The following is a 21,310-nucleotide window of genomic DNA, read 5'->3' on the forward strand; positions in this document are numbered from 1 at the left end:
GGATGTTTTTCAGCGGCAGGGACTGGGAGACTAGTCAGGATCGAGGGAAAAGTGAACGGAGCAATGTACAGAGAGATCCTTGATGAAAACCTGCTCCAGAGTGCGCCGTACCTCCAAACTGTGGCGAAGGTTCACCTTTCAACAGGACAACAAACTTAAGCACACACCCAAGACAATGCAGGAGTGGCATCAGGACGAGTGTCTGAATGTCCTTGAGTGGCCCAGCCAGAGCCCGGACTTGAACCCGATCAAACATCTCTGGAGAGACCTGAAAATAGATGTGCAGTTACACTCCCCATCCAACCTGACAGAGCTTGAGAGGATCTGCAGAAAAGAATGGGAGAAACTCCCCAAATACATTTGTGCCAAGCTTTGTAGTATCACACCCAAGAAGACCTGGACTGTAATCGCTGCCAAAGGTGCTTCAACAAAGTACTGAGTAAAGGGTCTGAAATCTTATGTAAATGTGATTTCAGTTTTTCAGCAGAAATGTGTAAAAACCTGTTTTTGTTTCATCCTTATGGGATATTGTGTGTAGATTGATGAGTGGGAATGTAATACGTTTTAGAATAAGGCTGTAATGTAACAAAATGTGGATAAAGTCAAGTTGTCTGAATACTTTCCGAATACACTGAACACCAAAATGTCAGTTGGAACTGGTCCAGAACCACTCATACATTTTAAGACTCAGTAACCACTCTTTCAAAACACTTTGTAACCCTCATTTACTTAAGTGTTTCCATTATTTTGGCAGTTGCCTGAATATTGAGACATTATACTATTATACTATATTTTATACTAATACAATTGCTCAGAGAAAGAGAATTTGTTTAACAGGTAATACTTTTTTCTCTCAAAGTTTGGGGTCAAAATCAATGACACCAATACCTTTCAATTCCTCACCTTATGAGGATAATGGCACTGAACCTTTTTCTAAACTGTTTAATGAGTTGGAGAACACGTTGGGAGGGATCTTGGACCATTCCTCCATACAGAACCCTTCCAGATCCTTGATATCCATCATCTGCACTTTTGGACTGCCCTCTTCAATTCAAACCACATGTTTTCAATGGGGTTCAAGTTCGGCGACTGAGATGGCCATTGCAAAATGTTGATTTTTGTGGCCAATTAACTATTTCTTTCTGGATTTTGAAGTGTCCTTGGGGCTATTGCCTTGCATGAAGATTCACTTGCGGCCAAGTTTCAGCCTCCTGGTAGAGGTAACAAGGTTTTATGGCTAAAATGTCCCGGTACTGGGTAAAGTTCATGATGCCGTTGACCAAAACAAGGGACACAGGATCAGTGGAAGCAAAATAGCCCCATAACATCAAAGATCCACCACCACATTTTAAAGTAGATATGGGGTTATTTTCTGCTCATGTGTTCTGCTGGTGTGCATGGCCAAAGAGCTCGATTTTCATGTATGGGGTAATAGTCTAAGATCCCTCCAAATGTGTTCTCCAACTCTTAATATATACATATTGTCTTTAAATGGTCAGTGTCATTAATCCTCACAAGGTGAGGTATTGAAAACAAGGGTGTCAATTTTGACCCTTACCTTATTTAGGAAAATTAATTGTTAAAATCTTTCTCTGAGCAATTGTATTAGTAATATCCCCCAGAAAATGTTTTTTTATACAATATAGCTCAGTATTTTAATTATTTATTTTCATTTTTTCTCATCTTTATCAAGGGTGTCAATCATTTTGGATCCCACTATATATAATGGAAACACCAGGCTGAATCACATCCGGCTGTGATTGGGAGTCCCACGGGGCGGCTCACAATTGGCCCAGTGTTGTCCAGGTTTGGCCGGGGTAGGCCGTCCATTGTAAATAAGAATTTGTTCTTAACCTGTCTAGGACTGGGGAACCCCTCGCCAACAGCCAATGAAATTGCAGGGCGCCAAATACAAATCAACAGAGATCTCAAATCAAATTTCTCAAACCTACAAGTATTAGGCACCTTTTTAAAGATAACATTCTCATTAAAACCTTTACTGACTCCCCATCCCGCATGCGGGAGCGTAATCATCGCCTGAAACTAATTAGCATAACGCAACGGACATAAATATCCCTAGAAAATATTCCTATTCATGAAAATCACAAATGAAATATATTGAGACACAGCTTAGCCTTTTGTTAATCACCCTGTCATCTCAGATTTTCAAAATATGCTTTACAGCCAAAGCTAGACAAGCATTTGTGTAAGTTTATCGATAGCCTAGCATAGCATTTTGTCCAGCTAGCAGCAGGTAACTTGGTCACGGAAATCAGAAAAGCAATCAAATTAAATTGTTTACCTTTGATGAGCTTCAGATGTTTTCACTCACGAGACTCCCAGGTAGATAGCCAAAGTTCATTTTTTCCCAAAATATTATTTTTGTAGGCGAAATAGCTCCGTTTGTTCTTCACGTTTGGCTGAGAAATCGCCCGGAAATTGCAGTTACGAAAACGGCCCAAAATATTCCAAATTAGCTCCATAATATCGACAGAAACATGGCAAACGTTGTTTATAATCAATCCTCAACGTGTTTTTCTAATATCTATTCGATAATATATCTGTCGAGACAATTAGTTTTTCAGTAGGACCGATTGGAGTAATGGCTACCTCTGTATTTTACGCGAGAGTCACCCTGGGAGTCATCAGGTGACCACTTACGCAATGTAGCCGCCTACGGCTATTCTTCAACATAAATGCGTAAAACTACGTCACAATGCTGTAGACACCTTGGGGAATACGTAGAAAGCGTAAGCTGGTTGATGGTGATGGCACATGCACAGCTCAATAGGGACTCATTGGAACACTTCCGGATTGGATTTTTCTCAGGCTTTCACCTGCAACATCAGTTCTGTTATACTCATAGACAATATCTTTACAGTTTTGGAAACGTTAGTGTTTTCTATCCAAAGCTGTCAATTATATGCATATTCTAGCATCTTTTCCTGACAAAATATCCCGTTCAAAACGGGAACGTTTTTTTTCTCCAAAAATGAAAATACTGCACCCTTGTGTCGCAACAGGTTAATCCAGCCACAGTGTCTGATTTCAAAAATGCTTTACAGCGAAAGCTCCACAAACGGTTATGTTAGGTCACCACCAACTCACAGAAAAACCCAAATGCACAAATAGAGATAAAATTAATCACTAACCTTTGATGATCTTCATCAGATGACACTCATAGGACTTCATGTTACACAATACATGTATGTTTTGTTCGGTAAAGTTCATATTTATATCCAAAAATCGCATTTTACATTGGCGTGTTACATTCAGTAGTTCCAAAACATGCAGTGATATTGCAGAGAGCCACATGCATTCACAGAAATACTTGATAAAGTGTTATGCATGGAACTTTAGATACACTTCTCCTTAATGCAACCGCTGCGTCAGATTTTTTAAAAACTTGACGGAAAAAGCATAATCTGAGAACTGCGTTTCAGAGCCCAAATCCGCCATGTTGGGTAGTCAACATGATTCATAAATAGCATTATAAATATTCACTTACCTTTTGATGATCTTCATCAGAATGCACTCACAGGAATCGCAGTTCCACAATAAATGCTTGTTTTGTTTGATAATGTCCATCATTTATGTCCAATAGCTTCTTTTGTTAGGGCGTTTGGTAAACAAATCCAAAAGCGCGATCTGGTCCAGTCAGACTAAACTTTCAAAAAGTTATATTACAGGTCGAAGAAACTTCTCAAACTAAGTATAGAATCAATCTTTAGGATGTTCTTTTCATAAAAGTTCAATAATGTTCCAACCGGAGAATTCCATTGTCTTTAGAAAAGCCATGGAACGCAGGTCGCTCTCATGTGAAAGCGTGTGACTGAGAACAAGGCTGCAGGCAGACCCCTTAGTCAAACAGCTCGCATCCGGCCCCCCTTCACATGAGAAGCCTGAAACAAAGTTCTAAAGACGGTTGACATCTAGTGGAAGCCTTAGGAAGTGCAAAATAACCCGTATCCCACTGTGTATTCGATAGAGATGAGTTCAAAAATGAGTTCTGTTATACTCACAGACATCATTCAAACAGTTTTAGAAACGGCAGGGTGTTTTATATCCAATACTAATAATAATATGCATATATTAGCATCTGGGTCTGAGTAGGAGGCAGTTCACTCTGGGCACGCTTTTCATTCAAAAGTGAAAATGCTGTCCCCCTATCCCAAATAAGTTTTATATACTCTGATGATGTTGTGTGCACACTGGACATAAGAGTGCGTGTGTATATATATATATATATATATATATATATATATATATATATATACATGCACTCTTATGTCCAGTGCGCACACAACATCATCAGAGTATATATGTTCAGAATAATTGTGAGCTGTGAAATGGAAATATTGCCAATGCCAAACAGCAAACAAAATAAACTTTATTGGAGTTGGTGGGGAGGCTGGCTGCTGAGGATAGTTTTTTAGGGGAGCACATGAAATCCAAGAGGCTTTGGCTCAATTAGTTGAAACATTGACTTTTGGGAGAATTTCAATAAGCAGTATTCACCAGCAGATGGTCGACCCTTTAACCACATTCCAACTTTTCCTCCGTCTCCGTAAAGTTATCTAAGGCAACACAAACAAACATACATACTTTTGTATATGTATGTGGACACCCCTTCAAATGAGCGGATTTGGCTATTTCAGCCACACCCTTTGCTGACAGGTATATAATATTGCGCATACAGCCATGCAATCTCCATAGACAAACATTGGCAGTAGAATGGCCTTACTGAAGAGCTCTGTGACTTTCAATGTGGCACTGTCATAGGATGCCACCCTTTCCAACAAGTCGATTTGCCAAATTAATGCCCTGCTAGAGCTGCCCCGGTCAACTATAAGTGCTGTTATTGTGAAGTGGAAACGTCTAGGAACTTCAATGGTTCAGCCGTGACGTGGTAGGCCACACAAGCTCACAGAATGGGACCGACGCCTGCTGAAGCGCATAAAAATCATCTGTCCTCCGTTGCAACCCTCACTACCAAGTTCCAAACTGCCTCTGGAAGCAACGTCAGCACAATCATTGTTCATCGGGAGCTTCATGAAATGGGTTTCCATGGACGAGCAGCCGCACACAAGCCTAAGATCACCATGCGCAATGTCAAGTGTCGGCTGGAGTGGTGTAAAGCTCGCCGCCATTGGAATCTGGAGCAGTGGAAACGAGTTCTCTGGAGTGATGAATCAAGCTTCACCATCTGGCAGTCAGACGGACGAATCTGGGTTTGGCGGATGCCAGGAGAACGCTACCTGCCCGAATGCGTAGTGCCAACGGTAAAGTTTGGTGGAGGCTGTATAATGGTCTGGGGCTGTTTTTCATGGTTCAGGCTAGGGCCCTTAGTTCCAGTGAAGGGAAATCTTAACGCTACAGCATACATGACATTCTAGACTATTCTGTGCTTCCAACTTTGTTTCCACAGTTTGGAGAAGGCCCTTTCCTGTTTCAGCATGACAATGCCCCCATGCATAAAGAGAGGTCCATACAGAAATGGTTTGTCGATTTCAGTGTTGAAGAACTTGACTGGCCTTCACAGCACCCTGACCTCAACCCGATCGAAGACCTTTGGGATGAATTGGAATGCTGACTACGAGCCAGGCCTAATCGCCAAACATTAGTGTCCAACCTCACTAATGCTGTTGTGGCTGAATGGAAGCAAGTCCCTGCAGCAATGTTCCAACATCTAGTGGAAAGTTTTCCCAGAAGGGTGGAGGCTATTATAGCAGCAAAAGGGGGGTCCAACTCATGCCCGTGATTTTGGAATGAGATGTTCGGCCAGCAGGTGTCCACATACACTACATGGACAAAAGTATGTCTCATGTCTCTCAGGCGGTATATGCGGACAACAGCTAGACTAGACGAGCTCTGTTATTATTGGATGATGCATTCAGAGCAATATGACACAATGGTTTCTCCCCAACTAGACCGATATGGCCTTTCACAAGGCCTTTTCAGATGGGTGAAACAGTGGCAATCCCTGGACAGACACACAGGCTTGTTTTTCTCAATGATTACATGTTAAGGTAGGATCTGAGTTATCTGTAAACACAAAGTATTGAAGCTGTCGAGCTTCAGGAGCCGGTGTTAGACTGTATTTTTTTTCTTGGCGATTAGTTACTGCCGCCCGTGCCCCACTCCTTATGAGTGGCCCTGTTTTTATAATGAAAAGCATGTTATATGGCTAGGGTTTCAGTCAGGGGAGGAATGGACATATAGACTCATACAGTCACAGACCACATTTGATAGCAGTGGAAATGTGTCTCTGTGAAACATTAACAGTCGTTTCATGACCACATTCTATAGCAGTGGAAATGTGTCTCTGTGAAACAGTAACAGTCGTTTCATGACCACATTCTATTGCAGTGGAAATGTGTCTCTGTGAAACAGTAACAGTCGTTTCATGACCCGGGGGGTTCTGGAATTTTGATCTGGTGTGATTTCCTCTTTAGATATTGGATGGTATGTTATGAAGTTTGAATTATATCGATGGTGTGTCCTTTGTCTGTCCTGTTTGTACAGAGATGCTGCAGTCGGACAGACAAAACCTACGCAGGACCCAGAGTGAAGAAACCCCCAGTACAGCCAGCGGCCCCCACGGCAGGTGATCAGGAAACATACACATTTTAATTGACCTCTATACTATTTATACTTTGTTGTATTCATACCCCTACAGAGTACATACTGTATGAACAAACACTTTCACACACATGGTCATATAGATTCGTTTCACAACTTAGATGTACAGAGACTCACTGTTTCTCTACCCTCTCACACATACACACATGCACTCACTCACACACACAAACTCTCAGAAGTCTAACTTAAAACACAAATATACTTCTTTGAGGGTAATGGTCAGTGTAGTGATCCAACACAGAGATGCCCTAATCAAGTCAATGATAAGGTTCAGATAGGGAGCGTGCCCACGTGTTAGACAATAGTCTGCTCTACTACAAAGCACAGATTGTATTTTATGGTATTTCCCTGAAAACATTAGAGGGCACTGCTCTGGACCTTTTTTTCTTTCTTTTTTTCTCGAACCCGCATTCAACGGCTCCATCCATCTGCCCCCTAAAGAGGGGAGCAGTAGAAAGGGTGGTGTAGATGGAGGAAGGAAGAGACAGGAGTGCAGAGTTTTCTATGTCGTGTTCTTTTGTTGCTTCTGCATTATCCATGACGAGAACCATGCCCCAGTGTCGGGTGCTCAAAGTTAATATTTTCTCCTGTCCTTTTCCAAACGGCTGTTTCTCTGTCCCTCTTTTAGTATAGGTAGTTGGTGATTTTTTAAAAATTTTCTGCAAAGACAGTTTCAGAAGCTTTCTAATAAAGTTTCCATTGCAATTTTTTTTGTAATCAAATTTTGTACTCAGAATTCCAATGTCTGGGGGGTAAAAACCGACATTTTCTGCAACATTTTCATTGTATGGAAGAAAAGCTGTATTTAGCTTCAGGAAGATTAGTATATTTTGAGAGGAAAAGGAGCTCACACTGACTCCTCTTTGTGCATGTGTGTCCCGGCGCCTTGTGTGTGAGCTGTGCTGGGCTGCTTTTTAACATTTTCTTGGTCGTTTGCATCATTCCTAAGCAGCACTCCAAAGAATCAACTGCAAACCAATTCTATATATTTTACAGTAGAAATGCGCATTTACATAAGTAGCTTTGGTTTACATCACATTCATATTCTGTTCATTGTCACACAGTGTGAGTTGAGAGTTCAAGGGTCATTTTGTGTGTTGTGAGTGATCCTGACCCCTCCCCTGTTTCTGTCTGCGTTCTGGTCAGGACTCACAGACACTCTGCAGGGGGTTCGCGAGGGGTTTCCCCGGGGGGCTCTCTGACTAACGGAGAGCTGAGTGAGGACCAGAGTCCTGGGGCTTCTGGTCACCTCCGCTCGGCCAAGAACTCCCACAGCAGCCCTGGGAGTGCAGGTACGATAACCTTGGAGACAAGAAACCATTTTTCTGTCACTCTCCATTCACTTGACACTGGAATTGGAACAGTTTCATAAATCAGTTGTGAACTTCCATACTAAATACAAAGTGTTTTAATCATTATGATATGTAGCTTTTTGTTCCGGTGTGGATCAATCAACTCCTTTAACGACCCACCCCACAGGTAAAGTTGAGCTGACTGCCAACGGGCTGGAGAATGGCCGGAGTGGTCTGGCTCCTCACACACCCCCACCCTCCTCCCCGTCGGTCCTGTCCCCAGCTCCCAGCAGCAGCCCCTCTCCTGGGCCAGACAGCACAGTCCTCCCCCCTCCTACAGAGGCACCCCCTGCCGGCAGCAACCCATCTACTGCTACAGAGCCTGTTCCAGAATCACTACCGAATGGGTAAGATTTTGCGTGTGTGTTTGTGTGACAGATGATTGGGGTTACGTTCAATCTCTCTTTCCTCACCTGTAACTAGACATGACCTAATATGCCTTCTCTGTCTCGCTGTCTCTCTCTGTCAGCTGGGAGCAGCGAATCCTGCCCCATGGCAGGGTGTACTACGTGGACCACAACACAAAGACCACCACCTGGGAGAGACCTCTTCCACCTGGGTCAGTCGGTGGAAAATGTTGAAATCCCAGTGTGGCCCTTGAGTCAAGATTACTGTCCACCCCTGGCCTACACACATTGACCTCTCCTCCTCCTACCATCAGAAAAGTGACCACAGTTAGCCAGCCCAGTGCATGATGGGAATGTCTCTCTGTGGAGGGGAGATGTTGCCGACTTGTGAACATTCCCTGTGGAGTGGCAGAATCCCCAACTTAGACTATACTATCCAAGTAGAGGTGTCCTTTACTTACAGTATATGCGTGTCAGGTCTTGTAAGTGTGTGTTTTATGTGTTTGGGCATCCATACATTAGTGATCTCTCATCTCTTTAACAGGCTTTGAATCACCGGCACTGATTATTTGAGTCCAGTGGTGTTTCTCACTGTGTGCTGCGGAAACCCAGCTCTCTCTTTTGGGGTTACCAGAGCCAAGCCTTTTATTGCCTTTTTATTTCTGTGATTATTTATTGATTTTCGCTTCCACTGTGTTTGAGGGAAAGGTCACTCCCACCCCATCTCACTTTTTCCACTGGAGGGAACGGGCCGGAAAACAAAAGTCCTTTCTTAGAAGGAGCAGATGTATGCAGCGCTACACTGAGCCCATCCTGAGGCTCCATTAGCGTCTTGCCTCTTGGAGGCAGGGCTGGCTCTGTTTACAGCTGCAGGGTTTGGTGCTTAGTTCTTTGGCTGCGTATCTAGTCTGAGTTAGCATGCCGCTGCAGCCCATCGTAGTGCAGCTCAGATGAAAGGCGTGTGGTGCGGGGCTGCATTAATGGGCCTTGGGCTGAGCTCTTCTCTAGCAGTGTTGGGTTTAACTGCTCTCAGGTTCCCCCTCTAAGGACAGACTGTATCGGAGCTGTAGTACTGCTCTGTTTGATATAGTACGAGCCATAGTACTCCTCTGTAGGATAGAGGCTGGCACAATTATCATTTAACCCGGTAACCGATGGTTATGAAAATAAAATGACGGTCATAACCGTAAAAAAGGATAGGGGAGCCATAGTACTGCTCTGTAGAGGACCTGTTCTCTCAGGGGAACAGCAGCACAGGGAACAGCAGCACAGGGAACAGGGAGGGATTTTATGTTGTAGCTCTCAAAGCAATTTTTTGAGGAATTTCTCCTTTTTGAGTTCTGAGCGATGTGTGTGTTAGCAAATGGAACTCTTTGCTGTTTTCTCTTCCAAATTCTGTTCTGGTTGAGTCAGAGATATGAGAATAGCAACAGCAGCCTCCACACTTGAAAAAACACTGCTGCACTTTGCTGGAAATGCGCTCATGTGTTGTTTTTATGTGTGTGTCTGTGGGATAATGCATATCTTAATCTTGTGTTTGCATATCCAGCCTTGTCTGTGTCCATGTCTGTCTGTCTTGTCTGTCCTGTCTGTACATTCGTATGAGTCTCACTCCTCTCTCTCCGTGTCTGTCCCTCTCCAGTTGGGAGAAGCGTGTGGACCAGCGAGGCAGGTTCTACTATGTGGACCACAACACCAGAACCACCACGTGGCAGCGGCCCACGGAAGAATCAGTCCGGAACTATGAGCAGTGGCAGTCCCAACGCAGCCAGCTCCAGGGGGCCATGCACCAGTTCAGCCAGAGGTTCCTCTACCAGGTAACTCAAACTCAACATGAAATACTGTACTGTCTGAACTTCCTCTTTAGTCCCTTTAGGTGTGGCCCTCTGAAAGCTTCCCCTCAGCAGAGCGTTCTTGGTAAAACGCAAGGGTACAAAAGGGCGTTCGTTGAGATAAAAATAATGAATCTGAAATGGGCGTTCCATGGTACAAACAATTACTGAAATGAGCCTCACTGTCATTGGGTTCTATTAAAACCTGCCTGCTCCCACCCAGGCTGCTCGACAAGCACAGTCTCTTTCAAAATAACATCCACCTCCTCATGTATTCTGAGTAACAATGGGTCTCTGAGAACTGGATAGCATGTCTGCTTCTGATCAGTGTTTCCGCTGCACAATGATAAAATTTTTTTAAAAAAAATGTATTTATTATTTGTTTTAAGTTTTTCAGTAAAGTTTTTTTTTTTACATCATAGTTCTACCAGACAATGCACATTCACTCTTTCTCAGTAAATAGACCATCTAAAGATGATTTATCTCTTTGTGCCACTGTAGCAGCCAAACCTACCTGCGTGCAAAACACAGTGCACCGTCCTCGAGAGAGACCCAGAGAGCCAGCATGACAATCACTGGTTCAGAATAAATATTAGGAACTTCATAATTCCTGTTCCTCAGACCTCACCCCTCACCTAGTCAAGTCTCACCCTTCCTCCTCAGCCCTCACTCCTCCCCTAGTCAAGTCTCACTCTTCTTCCTCAGCCATCACTCCTCCCCTAGTCAAGTATCAACCAGTGGCTTAGAGCAGTTTCACAAGGCTCCTCTCAAGGTTCCGAGCAAAGTATAATATACTTAAAAAATATTTAGTGGGTAGATCAGCTTTAACATTGCAGATTGATTGTGGTTTCAATGTAATTGTCAGCATCATTTCTAACCCCCCATGTTTTGGGTAAATATATATACAGTATATACATTTTTTAAATGTTTAATGTTCCTTTATTATATTTGCCTAACCCTACCACCCCTCTCTTAATTGAAGTAAACTAATGGACAACAACATTTCAGCTTCTACTTCCATCTTATATATATACTGTATACATTTTACAGGCAAAGTATATTTTACAATAGTTGTATTTATGTTTGTTTTAGTCCCATCCTTCAGCTACCCTCAACTCCTCCCATCTATCTCTAAAGACCATCCAGTTTTGATTTCTATTTGCCATATATTTTTCAACTGTGCTGTGATATTTCACAAAACTTCTGAACCTTTCTATTCTCATAGTTTCTAGGGATTGTAAAAAATATATATATATTTTTAAAAGTAATATTATATTATTGATCGTTTGACAATTACTTTTCAAATCACCCAGCAGTGCTATTTGCTGAATTAGCTCCAGGTAAATGTTTAAATTCTTTAACCATTCCTGAACAAAAAAAAGCTACATATGGACAGTACCAAAACAAGTGATCTAATGATTCTGTCTCTTCGCAGCGAAATCTGCAGAGCTGGTATGGTTGTATCCCCCATATATATAACATTCTATTGGGTGCAAGAATTTTGTAAAATAATTTAAATTGAAAAACTCTAAGGTTTGTATCCAGCATCATTTTGTGTGTCAGTTCATAAACCATGTGCCATAGAATCGATACATCGAAAATCTCTTCCCAACTATTTCGCAATCTATATGGCACAGCTGTACATTGTTTGGTCCATAAATGAAACTGGTATACTTTTATTATTTATCACAATTTTCTTGAACCAATTTATGTCTTTAAAGCTGGGCTGACAGACAGGTTTCTTACTTTCTCCCCCTTCCACTTGCCTCTTTTGCGGTAATGCTGCAATTAGTTTGTTGTAATTTTGGGTAGAGCAGACATTTCCATATACTTTTGTTAGCTGCATGTGTAACATAACTCCACCAGCCCTATTTATGATATCATTCACTAAAATTATACTGTTTATTAAACATATTTTTCCATAAATATTTTATTTTTATTTTTTATAAATTACTATATTTCAGTTAAACCATAATATTTGTTTGTTCTGTCTTTTCTGGTGGATTAAACTGAAATTGCAACTAACTTGTTTTAAAAATAGCCATATTTTGGAGATTATTTCATTTTCAAATAACTGAAAGTGAGAGGTTGTAATCTGGATAACAAGAAAAAGGCCATTCTTGAACATGGGGTGAGACATTCTTACTAATCTGCTGGAGAACCATTTTGGATTTAAGTGGAACTTTTGTTTGACTGAAGCCTTTAGTGAGAGGTCTAATGCTTTAATATTTAATCATTTCTGCCCTCCCAATTCATATTCATTATATAAATAGGCCCATTCCATTTTGTCTGGCTGGCCGTTCCAAATAAAGTGGAATGTATTTTGCTCATATAATTTTAAAAACAAGTTGCTAGGTGTAGGCAAAGCCATAAGCAAATAGGTCAACTCAGATATACCTAAAAAGTTAAGGGTGATTTTCCCACAAATATTATATACTTCTTGCAATTCTACACAGTGTGTCTGCAAGGCTGAGCCCCTCGGGTGTGTGCTTAGTCCCCTGTACTCCCTGTTCACCCACGATGCTAACACCATCATTAAGTTTACTGATGACACGATGGTGGTAGGCTTGATCATCGACGACAATGAGACAGCCTATAGGGAGGAGGTCAGTGACCTGGCAACAACCTTTCCCTCAACGTCAATAAGACAAAGGAGCTGATCGTGGACTACAGGAAAAGGAGGGCCAAGCACGCCCACATCCACATGGCTGTAGTGGAGTGGGTCGAGAGCTTCGAGTTCCTTGGCATCAACATCACTTAGGAATTAACATTGTCCAACACACACCAATACAGTCACAGGTTTAAAAAAAAATCTAAATGGAGCTTAGGTGGTGTGTGTGGCGTGGCCAATAGCCCACAATTTAGAGGCCCTCCTGTTGGCCGCAGTGACAAAATGTTTTAAAGCTAATATGCTGCAATTCTACACATTTTGCCAACAAAACATTACTCATGAATGTGTAATTTTTAGAATGTTAGATTCTCCCTGACTGTCTACCTTTTTTGATTTTGATAATTGTTAGTTCTCAAAGATGATCTTACAAAAAAATGTATAGGTCTGTTATCTTTTCTACTTACTTAATCTGGTTTTAGACGTTTAAGATTACACTGAAAGGTTTTCCATCCCCAATTTTTTTTTTAAAGAAAGAAAAAAAAAGAGATATTATTAGGTACACCCATCTAGTACCAGGTCAGAACCCGCTTTGCTTTCAGAACAGCCTGAATTCTTCAGGGCATGGGAACCTTGCTCAATTGATATCAAGGGACCTAACGTATGCCAGGAAAACATTCTCCACACCATTACACCACCAGCAGCCTGAACCATAGACACCAGGCAGGGACGGGGCCATGGACTCATGCTGCTTATGCCAAATCCGGACTCTGCCATCAGCATGACGCAACAGGAACTGGGATTCGTCGGACCAGGCAATGTTTTTCCATTCCTCAATTGTCAAGTGTTGGTGACCGCATGTCCACTGGAGCCGCTTCTTGTTGTTTTTAGCTCCTGGAAAAGAGGACCCGGTGTGGTCCTCTGCTACAATAGCCCATTCGTGACAAGGACTGACGAGTTGTGCCTTCCGAGATGCCGTTATTTGCCTGTTTGTGGCTCGCCTGTTAGCTTGCACAATTCTCTTTTGACCTCTCATCAATGAGCTGTTTTCGCCCACAGGACTGCCTCTGACTGGATGTTTTTTGTTTGTCGCATCATTCTTGGTAAACCATAGACACTGTCGCATGTGAAAAGCCCAGGAGGCCAACAGTTTCTGAGATACTAGAACCGGCGCGCGTGGCACTGACAAACATACCACGCTCAAAGTCACGTAGGTCGCTAGTTTTTCCGATTCTAATGTTCAATCGAGCAGTAACTGGGATGCCTTTTATATAGCAAGCCACAGCCACGTGACTCACTTTCTGTAGGAGCGAACCATTTTCATGAACATGGTGGTGTACCTAATGAACTGTGAGTATAAATACAGTCTACAAAATATTAAGAACACCTTCCTAATATCGAGTTGCGTTACCACCTTTTACCCTCAGAGCAGTCTCATTTCGTTGGGACATGAACTCTCCAAGGTGTCAAGTGTTCCACAGGGATGCTAGCCAATTCTGACTCCAATGCTTCCCACAATTGTCAAGTTGGCTGGATGTCCTATGTGTGGTGGACTATTATTTATACACACGGGAAACTGTTCAGCATGTAAAACACAGCAGTGTTGCAGTTCTTGACACAAACCGATGCCTTGCACCTGCTACAATAAACCGTTCAAAGTCAATTCAATCTTTTGTCTTGCTCATTCACCCTCTGAATGGCACGCATACACAAATCACAGTTTTCTCAAAGCTTAAAAATCCTACTCATTCAAGGGTTTTTCTTAATTTTCTTCTTAATTTCTACATTGTAGAATAATAGTGAAGATATCAAAGCTATGAAATTACACATGGAATCATTTAGTAACCAAAAAAGTGTTAAACATATCAAAATATATTTTAGATTTCAGATTCTTCAAATAGTCACCCTTTGCCTTGATGACTGCTTTTCACACTCTTGGCATTCTCTTAACCAGCTTCACCTGGATTGCTTTTCCAACAGTCTCGAAGGAGTTCCCACTAATGCTGAGCACTTGCTGGCTGCTTTTCCTTCACTCTGCGGTCCGACTCATCCCAAACCATCTCAATTTGAGTTGAGATCGGGGGATTGTGGAGGCCAGGTCCTCTTATGCAGCACTCCATCACTCTCCTTCTTGGTAAAATAGCTCTTACACAGCCTGGAGGTGAGTTGGGTCATTGTCCTGTTGAAAAACAAATTATAGTCCCACTAAGCGCAAACCAGATGGGATGGCGTATCGCTGCAGAATGCTGTGGTAGCCATGCTGGTTAAGTGTGCCTTGAATTCTAAATAAATCACTGACAGTGTCACCGGCAAAACACCATCACAACACCTCCTCCGTGCTTTACGGTGGGAAATCCACACATGTGGACATCATCCGTTCACCTACACTGCGTCTCACAAAGAAACAGCGTTTGGAACCAAAAATGTCCAATTTGGACTCCAGACTAAAGGACACATTTCCACCTGTCTAATGTCCATTGCTTGTGTTTCTTGGCCCAAGCAAGTCTCTTCTTCTTATTGGTGTCCTTTAGTAGTGGTTCCTTTGCAGCATTTCGACCATGAAGGCCTGATTCACACAGTCTCCTCTGAACTGTTGATGTTGAGATTTGTCTGTTACGTGAACTCTGTAAAGCATTTATTTGGGCTGCAATGTCTGAGGCTGGTAACTCTAATGAACTTATCCTCTGCAGCAGAGGTAACTCCGGGTCTTCCTTTCCTGTGGCGGTCCTGGTGAGAGCCAGTTTCATCGTAGCGCTTGATGATTTTTGCGACTGAACTTACAGAAACTTTCAAAGTTCTTGAAATGTTCCGGATTGACTGACCTTAGAGTAATGATGAACTGTCATGAAAAGCCCTTGAATGAGTAGGTGTTTTAAAACCTTTGAACGTATGTATGTATGTATGTATGTATGTATGTATGTATGTATGTATGTATGTATGTATGTATGTGTGTGTGTGTGTGTGTGTGTGTGTGTGTATATATATACATACATACATACATACATACATACATACATACATACATACATACACACACAAACTTTTGAACGGTTGTGCATATATATATATGGAATCATCCTTTCCAGCTACAATAGTCATTTACAACATTAACAATGTCTATTTCTGATCAATTTTATGCTATTTTAATGGACAAAAAATTGAGCTTTTCTTTCAAAAACAAGGACATTTCTATGTGACCCCAAACTTTTGTGCGTGCGTATGTGTGTATTTTATATTTATTTACATACTCTTTGGACATATGCAGCCCTCAAGACTTTTCTGTGCAGAAAAAAACACTGCAGTTGTGAAGGCACGACAACGACTCTTCCCCCTCAGGAGGCAGAAAAGATTTGGTCACTCAAAAAAATACAGCTGCACCATTGAGAGCATCTTGGCTAGCTGCATCACCGCTTGGTATGGCATGGCGCTACAGAGGGCAGTGCGTACGGCCCAGTACATGACTGGGCCTGTAGCTCCCTGCCGTACTGGACCTCTATACCAGGTGGTGTCAGAGGAAGGCCCTAAAAATTTTCAAAGACTCCAGCCACCCCAGTCATAGACTGTTCTCTCTGCTACCTCAAGGCAAGTGGTACCGATGCAGAAAATGTGGAACTAACAGGACCCGGAACAGTTTGTACCCCCAAGCCATAAGTAGTTAGCCAAATAGCTACCCGGACTATCAGTACTGACACCCCTTTGCACCAACTCCTTTGGCTCATCACATGCACTGCTTCTACTGCTTATTATCTATCCTGTCACTGTACCCTCTACCTATATGTACATACTGTATCTACCTCAATTACTTCATAACCCTGCACATCAACTCGGTACTGGTACCCCGTGTATATAGCCAAGTTATTATTACTCATTGTGTGTTTATTCCTCCTGGTATTATCTTTCTATTTTTCTCTGCATTGTTGGGAAGGGCCCTTAAGTAAACGTTTCACCGACGCAAGTCACCAGAGCCAGCCTTTTCAGTTTATCTACAAACCCCCCCCCTACTACAATTACCAGAGAAAACACTGGTGCTGATAGTCGTGTTCTGTTTTGGAATGCCTCCTCTGTTGATGGTTTGGTTATTTTTAGGCAGGTCTGTGTGAAAGTGAGTGGAGCTTGGGGAGGTAACATACACCACCCCTCCGTCCTGGGGGTTGACTCCAACCTTACAGCTATGTGAGCACACACAGTTGTGCGCACACACACACACAGTTTTGTTAAACAAAAACACACACAATTGTGACACAGCACACAATACACCCCAGGGCATATAGAAAGTATTCACACCCTGTGACTTTTTGAAAATGTTCTGTCACAGCCTGAATTTTAAAATGGATTAAATAGATATTGTGTTACTGGCCTACACACAATGCCCCATCATTTCAAAGTGGAATAATGTTTTTTTAGAAATGTTTTCAAATGAATTAAAAATGAAAAGCTGCAATGTCTTTAGTCAATATACATGTACGTAACAAGTCACATCATAAGTTGCATGGACTCTGTGTTCAATAACAGGGTTTAACATATTTTTGTATGTCTCTGTACACCGTACATACAATTAGGTACCTCAGTCAAGCAGTGAATTTTGAGCACAGATTCAGCCACAAAGACCAGCGAGGTTTTCTAATGCCTCGCAAAGAAAGGCACCTATTGGTAGATGGGTAAAAAAAAATGACATTGAATACTCCTTTGATCATGGTGAAATTATTATTTAGACTTTGGATGGTGTATCAATACACCCAGTCACTACAAAATACAGATGTCCTTCCTAACTCAATTGCTCGAGAGAAAGGAAACTTCACCATGAGGCCAATGGTGACTTTAAAACAGAGTTTAATGGCTGGGATAAGAAAACTGAGGATGGATCAACATTTGATTTACACCACAATACTAACCTAAATGACAGAATACAACTTTTCCAAAACATGCATCCTGTTTGTAGTAAGGCACTAAAGTAAAACTGTAAAAAATGTGGCAAAGAAATGTACTTTATTCCCTGAATACAAAGTGTTATGTTTGGGGCAAATCCTACACAACACATCACTGAGTACAACTTTTCAAGCATGGTGGTGGCTGCATCAAGTTATGGGTATTCTTGTCATCGGCAAGGACTAGGTCGATTTTTTTGGGATAAAAAAGAAACTGAATAGAGTTAAGCACTGGCAAAATCCTAGAGGGAAAAGCACTGGTTCGGTCTGCTTTATAAACATACACTAGGAGATACATTCACCTTTATTGTCCAACCTAAACACACAAGGCCAAATACACTGGAGTTGCTTACCAAGACAACAGTGAAGGTTCCTAAGTGGCCTAATTACAGTTTTGACTTCAATCGACATGAAAATAATCTATGGCAAGACTTGAAAATGGCTATCTAGCAATGATCAACAACCAACTTGATAGAGCTTGAAGTGGAATGGAATAATGTGAATAAAATAAATGAATAAATGGAATAATGTGCAAATATTGTACAATCCTGGTGTGTAAAGCTCTTCGAGATACAGAAAGACAGCTGAAATCTCTGCCAAAGGTGATTCTAACATGTATTGACTCAGGAGTGTGAATACTTATTTATATAAGATATTTTTGTATTTAATTTTCAATAAATTAGCTATATTTTCTAAAAACATGTTTTCACTTTGTCATTATGGGGTATTGTGTGTATGGGTGAGGGAAATAATCTATTTAATCAATTTTCGATTCAGGCTGTAACACAACAAAATGTGGAAAAGGGGTATGAATACTTTCTGAAGGCACTGTAGAATAAGTAACACATACACACTGGGGTTTTGTGTGAGTACGCATTTGGCCAGTAATTGCAGCTGATTAGGAACTCCCGAGAGAGCAGTCTCGGAGTCATTAACTGCTGTTTCCGGCTCCTCCCAAAATCCCCCCTTTTCTCCCTCCTGCTTCTTATTTGCTCTGTCCATTCTCACTAACAGAAGGACACATGCAGTAACACCACTGGAACTGGACCATTGTCTCAGTACTTGACTACCTACTTAAGACATTATTGTACATCTTTCTAAGATACCTCATTGTTATACAACCTGGTTAAAGCAAGTTTTAGTATTTTAGTCACTGTATGTTATTATGGGTCCTCCTCCTATCACTCCGCTTTGTTTCGCACCATTTGGGTGAACTATCTTTAATAGCGCTAACATTAGTTACTAAATCAGAGAGACACTACAATGTATGCCAGAGTGCAGTGTAGGTCTATGTGACTTTTCCCACTCAGTCATTCATAACTGCCCCTTTTTATGCAATTGTCTGATCCTGAAGTAGGATAGCAGGAGTCTTGCTATTTGCGTGCATTTATCACAAATAATATCTCAACTCAAATGACCTACTTACCACTCCATCGCCATATTTTGTGTTTTAGCGCTTTCACTTTATTATACCAATTTCTTACGACCCCGCTCTTGTTTTCCCTGTCTCTTCCTCCTTCTTTCCCTCTCTCACTCTCTAGCTCTTTCTATCCCTCTTGGAACTGAATTCTCAGGGCATAGGAGATAATGTCTTCATTTCATTCTTGTCGTCTTTTTTGTTGTTGTCACAAACACAGAAGGGTGGGTCTCATACATATATTGGCTGTTGATTGAGTGAATACACACATTCCCCTTTAACCCCATATGCGTCCTCTTCTTCCTTCGCACTCTTTACCATCTTATTCCTTACGTTCTTCTCAAAGTTTCCATGATGAATTCTAGGGCTGTGATGTTACCAGTAAAAAAAATGAAAAAATGAAGCAGACCATGTTTTTGGTCTTTGGTCCTTTTAAAAACCTACTGTATGTAGAATAGTGTGTGCTATAGCTTGAAAAATAAATAAATGTGACTGTAGATGGGATGACAACATAACAGAGTATGTGAGTTGAGCGGTCAGAAATCCAGCTCATCGCTCACGGAGTTGTGCAGAGGGATAAACTGCCGCTCCAAATTCACTCCATTCATTTAAAATCAGCATTTAACCAACACCCATCTATTTTTGTGACTACCTGGACCGACCATTTGGTATCGAAACCATTTTGGTATTTGAATAAACAACATGACAAGGTGACTGTAAAAAGCGGTCATCATTTCAAAAAGGCTACATGTCATATTAAACAGCATATAAAAACTAAGTTGACCAGGAGAAGGCTATATTAAGACAGTCTAAATAATACCTTTTTGTAACATGTTATTAGCCTTTTATTTCAAGTTAAATAAAAATCACCCCTAAATGAAATGAAAAGTGCCTTTATTAGGCTACAGTGCTTTTTTGAATTCACTTTTAGAAACACAAGTTTGGCCAGAGTCTGTGGCTTCAGGCTCATGTGACGGTGCCTGAAGAGCAGTCCAGTAGCGGAGAATACCCTCTATGCGCTTGCAGAGCCACTGGGGATGCTAAACACCCGTCGGGCCAGGATGGGCAGGGATGCGGAGTTGTTTTTAAAATATTTTTTATATAGGTAGGCTTCAAGGTTTTTAGGCTAATAACCCAATAAAAACAGAAAGCTCCTTGAAATGAGGTCAAATGTCAGGCCTATTGGGCCAAAATCAATGATAGCCTATTGTATAGATAATAAAATGAAAATGAACTCAACTTTTAAGAGATCAGATTTTTTTTGTTAATAAATACTTTGCTACAGTGACACACTTAGCTAGCCACCTACCTCGTTCCTTTCTGTTAGCATGTGCACGTAGTACACCACCATGCTTTTGGGATACATGTCTTTTCAGGTTCCACAATGATTATTTTAGTCATAGACACTACATCCCAGCACTCCCTCTTACTCTTGGTCCTCCTCATCTTTGTAAGTCACCTTGATTTTTGCACCTGTGTTTTATCAGTTTCTTTCTGAAAAGATTTAGCAAACTCCATGACAGTAGCTAAAGCAAGAGGCTAAAGCAGCACTAGTGCTGAGCGATTATCCGAAATGTTTTTTTTTTTAAACAACTAATTGATCAACGTTGAAATCAATTTTGCATTGTGAACTCAGAGTGCATGTTGCACAGTTTCTCTAGCGATAGATAAATCAGATCGATCCTGAACTGTGCAATGTAGTAGGTACAGTGCATTCGGAAAGTATTCAGACCCCTTGACGTTTTCCACATTTTGTTACGTTACAGCCTTATTCTAAAATGGATTAAATTGCCCCTCCCCATCAATCAACACATTACCCCATAATGGCAAAGCAAAAACTGTTTTTTTAGAATTTTACCAAATGTATTACAAATAAAAACCAGAAATATCACGTTTACATAAGTATTCAGACCCTTTTACTCAGTACTTTGTTGAAGCACCTTTGGCAGCGATTACAGCCTCAAGTCTTATTGGGTATGATGCTACAAGCTCGGCAGACCTGTATTTGAGGAGTTTTTTCCCTCCATCCTGACTAGTCTCCCAGTCCCTGCCACTAAAAAATATCCCCACAGCATGATGCTGCCACCATGCTTCACCGTAGGGATGGTGCCAGGTTTCCTCCAGATGTGACACTTGGTATTCAGGTCAAAGAGTTCAATCTTGGTTTCAACAGACCAGAGAATCTTG

At 41.5% G+C, this 21,310-nt stretch overlaps 1 protein-coding gene across 5 annotated transcripts in view; it reads left to right on the forward strand.

Moving 5' to 3' along the window:
- Positions 1–21,310, forward strand: part of LOC109867081 (NEDD4-like E3 ubiquitin-protein ligase WWP2) — a 43,894-nt gene that overhangs the window by 6,454 nt on the left and 16,130 nt on the right. For 3 of the 5 annotated variants that reach the window (XM_020455995.2, XM_020455997.2, XM_031801389.1), the window contains exons 6-10: positions 6,517–6,607; positions 7,789–7,934; positions 8,122–8,341; positions 8,464–8,553; positions 9,984–10,158. In XM_020455995.2, the coding sequence (XP_020311584.1) occupies positions 6,517–6,607; positions 7,789–7,934; positions 8,122–8,341; positions 8,464–8,553; positions 9,984–10,158 (722 nt within the window). The remainder of the gene's footprint in view (positions 1–6,516; positions 6,608–7,788; positions 7,935–8,121; positions 8,342–8,463; positions 8,554–9,983; positions 10,159–21,310) is intronic. The other 2 variants (XM_031801391.1, XM_020455996.2) reach the window with 1 other exon arrangement.

This window comes from Oncorhynchus kisutch, linkage group LG22 (assembly GCF_002021735.2).
Source record: "Oncorhynchus kisutch isolate 150728-3 linkage group LG22, Okis_V2, whole genome shotgun sequence".
NCBI classification, from domain to species: domain Eukaryota; kingdom Metazoa; phylum Chordata; class Actinopteri; order Salmoniformes; family Salmonidae; genus Oncorhynchus; species Oncorhynchus kisutch.